The 9,510-nt window shown below is 35.9% G+C and overlaps 1 protein-coding gene across 1 annotated transcript; it reads left to right on the forward strand.

Moving 5' to 3' along the window:
- Positions 1 to 424: 424 nt before the first annotated feature.
- Positions 425 to 7,420, forward strand: LOC147076793 (uncharacterized). The gene is made up of 4 exons (XM_085941360.1): positions 425 to 585; positions 2,202 to 2,333; positions 4,727 to 4,873; positions 5,016 to 7,420. The coding sequence occupies exons 1-4, from the start codon at positions 436 to 438 to the stop codon at positions 6,096 to 6,098; spliced, it is 1,512 nt and encodes a 503-aa protein (XP_085797486.1). The 5' UTR covers positions 425 to 435; the 3' UTR covers positions 6,099 to 7,420.
- Positions 7,421 to 9,510: the final 2,090 nt, after the last annotated feature.

Below are 9,510 nucleotides of genomic sequence, written 5' to 3' on the forward strand. Positions count from 1 at the left end.
TTGTTCGATGACGACACTGGGTGACTTTACAGGCAGATTGTAAATTTGCCAACAAGCACCTTGTAAAGTAGCTCAATGTCATCGACGCATTATTATAAGAAAATTTGGAGAACCTGGAAAAAAACTTCTCGAAAAACGACGTATGAAAAAATCCCTTGAATTTAGTTTAAAATGATTTTTTTTTAATTCGTCAGTTAGAGGTTTTGGTTAGAAAATAGATTAATTTAATCTCACATTCTTCGTTATTTATTGGTGAGAAGTAAGAAACCTATACCTACTTACATTTTCAGCATAATATGACAACGCGTACTATATTTTTTTATAAAAATACTATAGTTTCTCGGACCGCATAATATAATTCGGTGACAAAAAGATGGCAACACTGTTTGCAACAGTCGGACTTAAATATAAACGATTTATGACGGTCCTTGAAAAATGAATATAAAAACTGAACCAGTTGATTTTTACCAGCAAGGAACTAGCCAAGATTGTCAATGTGACCCAAGAAACAGTATCCACGACAAAATGACGACGGAGACGCCATATATTGAGCAAGAAAACAAATGTACAGGAGAACAAGTAGAAGTAAGGTTATGTTTCTTTGACATTATTGAAAAATTACCATTTTGACGTTTGATAACCATGGCAACCGAGTTATAAAATGAATGTATATTGTATGACATTTCGTTAAACTAAGGTAGTTGTCTTTAAAGGTTTATATTTCATTAAATATGCAGCATAATTCAATATATTCTTAAATTGACAAGAATTTTTTACTGAAATGTTTGGTACTTATTGGTTTTTCTAATTTAACCAATTTGTTGCTGGTGGTTTTCTATATCGTAACTTTTTTTATCGATATGTTCACAGTACAGGTTAACAAACTAGCTATGTAGTATAGAATAGTATATTCAGTATAGACCACGGGTGGCCAACCTTTTCAGCAGCCGGGCCAGATTCTGAAAATGGGATTTCCTGCCGGGCCGCACAACCGATTTTTTTTATTATACAAAACAAAAGAGAAATATGTATTATTTATTAATAAAATAAAACAAAAATGAGAATCAAATATATTTATTAGATTAGTCTTTTTTTAAATAATAAAAAATAAACAAAATAATATAAAAATAATAAATTTTAGTGGGAAGTTTGATTTTGTGTGGCAGAACTAAGTGCATCAATATCGATATCTAGTGAAGTTGTTCCTACACGCATACAGTTTTCTAAATGCACATGAGTGATTCGTGTTATCAGTCGGGAAAAAGCTGTTCACACGTGCAAGTGTTTCCAAATAGCGCAGTCATCATTAGAGCATGTTTGTAAAATGCAGGATATTTCTCCTTGTTCAAATATGTTTTGTAAAACTCTTCCAAACCAACCTGATGGAATTTCTCCTTTAACTGTTCATCGTAACATATTTCACAATGTTCCATTTGTAAATGTCCCTGTAGTAAATTCACGTCTACGGAGAATGGCGTTGCAAATGCAACAAAAAGTACACGGTGCTTTTTAAAATCTTGAGCCAATATCGAATCTCAATTTGCAAAATTAGCACATCTAGCGGCAGCATTTGATATTATTTTTATTTTCTCACTGCTCCACGGGCCTCGGGTTGGCCATCCATGGTATAGACCAAGAATTTAACAGCAAATTTTATTTATAAATACAGGCCTCTCTGATAGGCCTCAAATATTTCTAAATTTGATAGTGAATTAACGTGACAACCTTAAGTGTATATTATTATAATAACATAATATTATATATATAAGACCCTTTTATTTTTAGGCTCAAAATGTATGAAAAATGTATATAATATCTAATAATTTATTATCTTATACTGACAAATGACGTACCTACATAATTATCATCTACCGAGGATCGCAGCATTTCTACGAATCCCACTCTCAAACAACGATAATTTTAGTTACGTGAAAGTCAGCGGCACTGACATACTTGGAGGCCCCCTTGTGATTTATTTTAACTAAGATGTCGGTACTTTTTAACGAAGCGACCGCATCATCTGCTTGTTAGAAAACCGCCACTGCTTTTAAAAGTTCTTTATAATGTGAGACCCCTAAGCATCGGATAGCCTACCTTCACCCATGTGACGTCACCACACTTTATAATCGTACTTTTTTACACTAATTTATGTCAATTCGTGCCACCATTGCAGTCGATTTTTATCATATTCTTTTTTATAGGTTAACACAGAACCTACCATCCAAGTTAAGAGAGAAATGGACCATAAACTTGGAAACAGTATTCATTGTGAGACATTGCCTAATGCAAATAAAGAATTGAATAGAGGTCTTGCCATTGGTTGCAACAGTCAGGTGAGTACTATTTTTTCAACGTTTCTTCTTATGTTTTCATGTAGGTATATTATTTCTCGTGTCCGGAAACTTGTGTAGTGGCCGAATAATAACTAGCAAATTCATCCATTGTTTAAGATATAAAGTTACTCTACAATTATACATTCCCACTGAATTTATTTTCTAGTAAACAACTGATCAAGTTCAGTCAGCGAAATCAGAGACGGTGTAATATTACATACCACAATACTTTATTAGTATTACGGGTATGAGCTGATTAATCACTTTTCACGTATTATATTTTTGTACGACTATAATAATAAATAATATTTCTTTTCGCTATTCAATTTAAAACGCTGATTTTATATTTAGTTTAATATGATTATGTAACAGAATTTAATGCTAATGTACTAACTTTTATTGTATAAATAACGAAGAGCAATTTAACTCAATGTCACTCACATCAAGTACGTAGCTCGTAACTATCATTGTATAATACGCTGCTAATAAATCGCACCCTACGACATCGAAGACTTCGTCATTATCATTATCCTCTACCTACACATCGACACCACACACTAGTGACCCAACAGTGGCAACCCCAGCCAACACTTGTACGTATGCAGTTCGTCGTATTACACTTCACCGTGAAATGTTGTTTCGGAAATATATGGCCGCTTATTAAAGACCATCCAACGTCTTTGGCTTCTGCGAATAAATGCTACTTTGGCCTGTTAAGACATTTTAAGTCCCGCATACTATCTCGCCGAACTAAAAGCACTCTTTACAAGACACTTGTAAAGCCAGTGCTCACATACGTATCGGAAACCTGGACATTAACTCTGCGAAATGAACGAGCCCTGAACATCTTTGATAGAAAAATTCTCTGCCGTATATATGTACCGATCAGGGATGGCACCAATTGGAGGAGAAGATATAATGATAAGATTGCAGCGCAGTTCAATCAATTAAGATTGTGAGACTGCGATGGCTAGGTCATGTGCACCGTATGAATGACAATGAACCGGCAAAGAGAGTGATGTCCAGCAATCCAATAGGACATAGAAGAAGAGGGAGGTCAAAGATTCGCTGGTTGGATGAAGCTGCCAGTGACTGCCGTATTCTGGGAGTACTAAATTGGAAAGCGGCCACACTGGATAGGGACAGGTGGAGGGAGCTGTTGGAGGAGGCCAAGACCCACACCGGTTGTCGCGCCCCTGATGATGATGAATCTCTTTGGGTCGTATATTACTGACATAAAATTCATGTCTAAATAATACACGGTTCTTGACGGCTTACACTTCACAAGTTTAAAAGATGCCAGCAGCAAGCAAATTTTGAAAATAGCTGATATACTGGAATTTTTGTTAGGTTATGTTTACATTAATGAATTCTTTCAAAATCGGCTATGGAAATTGAATTAATGTTCTATTAAATCTAAAAAATTTGGAGACCTTATAATTTTTATACGGTCCAGTGTCGTCCAGTGGGGGTAGGCAGATTGAGCGTTGCTTGGGGGTGGCAATTACCCAAAGGGCGGCAAATTGAGGAGAATCATTGGGTAGATATATTGTAAGTAATAACAGAAATATCTTTCCATTAAAAAAAATCAGTTCACTGGTTGGAAACAAAATGTATTAATTAGGTACTTACCTACTATAAATGTTTTTACATGATTTTTTTCTCGGGTTCGCGATGTCTAGTATACTTCCGCTGTCCTTGGACGTCACGTTCTTGGTAATCAGCAATGCCACGGGCATACCCAATTTTGCTAAATGTTATCTCTGCGTCAATAGACAATATTGCGAGTCTACACCTGACAACTTCCAAAGTCGCGAGTGACTGGCAAACATATTTGGATAAATTTTAAATTAGGTATGCATGTGTTATTGCTGTTCACTAAGAACGTGACATCCAAGGACAACGGAAGTAAATTAGTTTCACGAACCCAAAAAAAAATCTGTTTAAACTTTTAAAGTAGGTACCTAATTAATATATAATTATTTTGTTTCCAACCAGCAAGCTGATTTTTTTAATGGAAAGATATTCGCGTTATTACTAAGTTTAGGTAGCTATCTATATATACCCAATGATTCTCCTCGATTTGCCGTCCTTTTGATAACTGCCGCCCACAAGCGACGCTTAATCTGCCTACCCTCACGGGACGTCACTGGGTTAATAAGTCAATTCAATTTTACACTTGATGAGAATTTTATTACCCCTATTTTTGTATGTTTTGCTTAACAAAAATGATGCATTTATATTATTAATTTATAAATACCTATTCATAGTTTTCCAATTGATATTTTTTAACACATTTACGATGAGTAAAAGCGTCAATGACGTTGATATATAAATAACTATGAAAAATGTATTTTTCTCTACACGATTTCACATAATATATTTTTTTTCAGGGCCTTGCCTTAATGAATATAAAAACCGAGACGGATTTTCAGGTAGATGCCTTCAAGTGCAAATCTGTGGAAGGCATAATGAGTCCATTGAGCTACGAAGAACCGCAGCCTGGATGTTCTCATTCAGAATATATGCCACAAATTCAGGTACAAGTGATATTTTTTTTTGTTTCAACCTCATTTAAATTGATTCTGAGAAAATATATTATAACCAATAGAAAAAATCTTTTTGTAAAAAGTAAGCCATTCTTTAAATTGATATAACTTAATTCATTTTTTTTTCCAAAAGGTGGTACCCCTTATAATGAAACAAGAAAGAGCGACTGCTTCAAATGATTTTCGATACATTGGTTCGTACGGTGGAAAACGTAACATAGGATCACATCAACACCAATATATACCACTTGACATGGATATTCAGTCAGCACTGCCAATTAATGAAATTGAAATTGAGAATAATGACATAAAAAATAACATATCGCTGGCGCCGGCCGCAAAAGAAATATGTCTGAAGTTGACTAGAGCGGTTTTCTATGAACATAATTTTGTCTGTGATGAATGCTTTGTCGTTTTCCCATCTCAAAACGTTCTAAATGACCACAAGATAACGCACAATCCGTCTTTATCAGGTAATGGTAAAAATAAGAGTGTGGTCAAACAATTAGTTTGCAATAATTGCAACTACGGAGCATCAAATGTTACCATTTTGAACAGACATGAATTGATTCATAGTGACCGCAAATCCTTTGAATGCAGTCTATGTGATTTCAAAACTTATGACTTCCGTGAATTGAAGCTACATAAAAAGATGCATACTGGCAAATACCCCTATAAATGCGCCATTTGTGACTTTAAATGTAAACAGTCCGCTCATTTAACCATACATATGTACGTCCACAGTGGTGAAAAACCATACAAGTGTAGTTCTTGTGATTACAGATGTAACAACCCCGGTAGTTTAAAAAGGCATACATTCACCCATAGCGGTTTAAAACCGTTTCATTGTAATAAATGTGATTACAAATGTAATGACTCAAGTAGTTTAAAAAAACATGCATTGACTCATAGCAGTGAAAGACCGTTTCATTGTGATGTATGTGATTACAAATGTAAAGACTCCAGTAGCCTGAGGAAACATAGCGTCATTCATACCGGGGAAACTCCTTACAAATGCGACTATTGTGAATTTAAGTCTTATCAATCCGCCAGTTTAAAGCGTCATATAATGGTTCACACTGATGAGAAGCCATTCGAATGTGATATGTGTTTGTATAGATGTAGGGACAAGCATTTCTTGAAGAAACATAAAATTGTTGTTCATAGCGCCAAAAACCCAACTGAGACTCTAAAATGTGATACAGCAAACGAATAAATTACGTTTACGTGCCAGTTGGATCGGAAGATGCTGTGTCTAAAGCCTTTACCCTACTTACACCACAGTAATTACATTATTGAGATTGTCAATAAGCAGAATGGTGTACGGTTACAAAATAAAAATTGATACCTATTCCTCCGTTTACGTAATAATCATCATCATCATCAGCCTGAATCTATCTACTACTAGATGAATGCCTCTTCAAGCTGCTTCTACTTCCCTTTATCCTGTGCATAGCATTGCCACGTACTTCCGCAGAACTTTATCATTTCATCGATCCAGCGGCCTCTAGGTCTACCTTGCGGACGTTTTGTACTTCTTGGATACCACTGGATTTGTCCAACGATTGTCTCTTCTTCGAGCTATATGTCCAGCCCATCTCCATTTAAGGCTTTTAATAAACTATTACATCGTAAACCCTTGTTTGCTTGCTTACTCATTTCTCTTTTTGTGCTTTCGTGTTGTGCCCAGCATGCACCTCTCCATAATACGTTGTGCTACTCTTAAGTTTCTGGATCTTTTTTTTATTTAGGGTCCATGTTTCGCACGCATATGTGATCTCGGGAAGCACACACTGGTTGAACACTGCGCTTTAGGCACAGTGGAAGGTCACTTTTGAAGACATTATTCAGGCCTAGCTTTACTATGCGATCAATTTCATTAAATATACATCCATCTATATACACGTGTTGTCCCAGATAGATGTAGCTTTTCACGTGTTCGAGCTGAGTGCCATTGATGAGGATCTCTTTTTGGCCCGCAAAGCAGTTGCGCTATTCCGATGAAATAGTAATTTTCTCGCAAGACTCAGAAGACCTCCAAAGCAGAATGCAGGAACTCGCTGAAGTAAGCAACAAAGTAGGCTTGAAAATAAATGTAACAAAGACGAAAGTTGTGTTATAATATACAGTGAAAATATTATTTTAAATACCTAATCATTACATTCTATGCAATCCCTAAAAACCATTGTAAAAGTGCAACATTGAATGAATTATTCCCCTTATTATTACATGTTATTGTATGGTTATTTTCTATAATAAATAAATGTAGATTAATAAATTCTCTCGAACATGACGTGACCCGGCTCGCGGCTAACTCATAAATGTTAACCGGGCCGTCACTAAGGATACTAGAGATGAACTAGGAGGGCGGATCTCCCTTGACACTCTCCCGGAACACAACTTTTGATTATCCATGAATAAAACTCTTGGTTGGTGTGATACCAAATTTATTCAGGTTCAATGTTCACAGTGTCACAATCTTAATATATTATTTATTATTGTTAAAACAATTAAAACTGATGAAGATGTCCGTAAACTATTTATTTATTTATTATATAATTTCTATGAAACCTTCCAAAAAGTTTCGAAATGTTCACACTCAATTCGAGGAATGTACACGTAAATGTTTGGTAAATATTTTTATTTCGTAAAATATTTTCTTATTTTTTTTTTTTTTTTTTTTGTGATTTTACCGAGGCTTTGACTGCGACTCGCTGTCATATCGCCTCTTCTCTTCTAGAAGGGGATCCTTCGATCAGGTCCTCACTCCTATTCTGTTAAATGGCTTTATAATTATTTTGTCTAGCTCTTCCGTCTTTCTTTCTTTCTTCTTTAGACGCCAGTGTTTTATGCACCAGAATCGCTCTCCTCCGTATCCATCCCTTCTGTATTTTCGATACATCGTGTAATCATTGAATTTCAGATAGTCTAATTCAGACCTCAGCCAAGTCTCTGAGATTAATGCTATTGAAATTTTTTGTCTTATTAAGTAGAGTTCTATATCATCCTTTTTTTGCTTCATACTTCTGGCATTCCATTGTAAAATCCTAATTTGTTTTTTATTATCCATTTTGCTCCAGAACCTCCCCTAGAATTTCCTTTAAGTGTCCTTCTTTGAATTGTTTGCATACCCAGTCCACTGCTTTAATTATTAGTTGTTTAATGATCTGCTGCCAGTCTCCCCCTTTCAGCAAGACTTTCATAATTTCTCCCATCGCGTTAACCTCTGTCTTCCCCTTTGAATTTTTCTTATTTTTTGTAGGCTTTACGCTACTACCTGTAGATATTATTGTTGAGCCTGAAGCTTCTACCACCGCTTCTTCTTTCTTTTTGTTTTCCTTAGTTTTTTGAATTGTTTCGCTTTCATCTCTTCCTACGATTTTTTTTTGTTTTAATATGTCAGCATAGCTATTATTTAACATATTTTTTTTTGCTTTCTTGAAAGGTATGTTCATTTTTTTCATTGCTTCTTTGCAATTCTTTTCCTCTTGCCACTTTGGGCATTTTTGGCTATTTGCCGCGTGGTTACCTTTGCAATTGATGCACGTAATTTCCTCATTTTTTTCGCAGGTTTTGTGGTTTTCACCACACTTAGGGCACGTTTCTACTGTACGTCCGCAATTGTTCGCGATATGCCCATATCGCCAGCATTTGTAGCATTGCATAACCCTGAATACATACGGTTCTACAGCAAAAGAGACTCCATATATGTAAATTGTTCTCGGCAATATTTTCTCCCCAAATTTAATACTGACTGACGAGGTCTTTGTCAGCTCTCCTGTATCACCTTTTCTTGTCAACCTCTTAAGGTTGATTACTTTTGCATCACTTTTGATTTCCATTTGCAGTTCTTGGAGGTCCATATCAATATCGACTTTTCTTATTACTCCATAAGAGCAGGAGTCATTCTCTTTGGTCACAAAACCGAGATCTTTGAGTTCTCCAGCTTGTTTCACTTTATCTGCTTCTTTTTCGTCTTCTACTTGGATGTACGTCTTTAAATTTTTATTGTAAATTTTCTGTACTTTTACTCCTGCCTTATGCAGCATCTGCGCTATTTTCAATTTTAATGGAATTTTACTTCCCGTCGCTATCATGACGATGTTTTGGTTTCCCTTTGGAGTGACCCCAGAGTCTCTTCTGGGTTTTTTTCCAGAGGTCACCGTTTGCCATTCTTCTTCTTTTTCTCCAACCACTTCCTCTTCATCATCGTTTCTTTTCTTCTTCGTTTTTTTGGTTTCATTCACTTCCATCGTGGTGTTTTCCATTTTATTGCTTTTGCCGTTCACGCGGTCTTGGAATTCGCGCAACAGTGTGAACAAAAAACAGTGTGGACAACCCCTCGCTTCACCGCGTTTGACGCACTCCCCGCACAAAGTGCACTATCCGTGCAACAATAAATATTTTTCACTTTTTCTCAAGCACTGGCACTGATTGTCAAAATCACATGGGACCACACATGTTGAGTTTATTGTCAAATTCATTTACAAACAATATTATTTTTGTTGTATCCCGTATTTATAACCGTTCGCGAGTAACCAGGCGAGTAGCGTCCCGAATACGCAAGCGAAGTTGTACAACCTCACTCCACCGCTGTTGGCTTCCGACTGATTTTCTTATTAAATGTC

The sequence above is a fragment of the Rhyacophila brunnea genome, unplaced genomic scaffold (genome assembly GCF_057557595.1).
Source record: "Rhyacophila brunnea isolate RB1 unplaced genomic scaffold, BYU_Rbru_1.0 scaffold_13, whole genome shotgun sequence".
Taxonomy (NCBI): Eukaryota; Metazoa; Arthropoda; class Insecta; order Trichoptera; family Rhyacophilidae; genus Rhyacophila; species Rhyacophila brunnea.

Excerpts from the sequence above, each read along its gene's own strand:
- LOC147076793 (XM_085941360.1), top strand. The coding sequence starts at position 436 with ATGAATATAAAAACTGAACCAGTTGATTTTTACCAGCAAGGAACTAGC. Across the intron at positions 2,334-4,726 it reads CCATTGGTTGCAACAGTCAG|GGCCTTGCCTTAATGAATAT; the intron begins GTGAGTACTATT and ends ATTTTTTTTCAG. Across the intron at positions 4,874-5,015 it reads AATATATGCCACAAATTCAG|GTGGTACCCCTTATAATGAA; the intron begins GTACAAGTGATA and ends TTTTTCCAAAAG.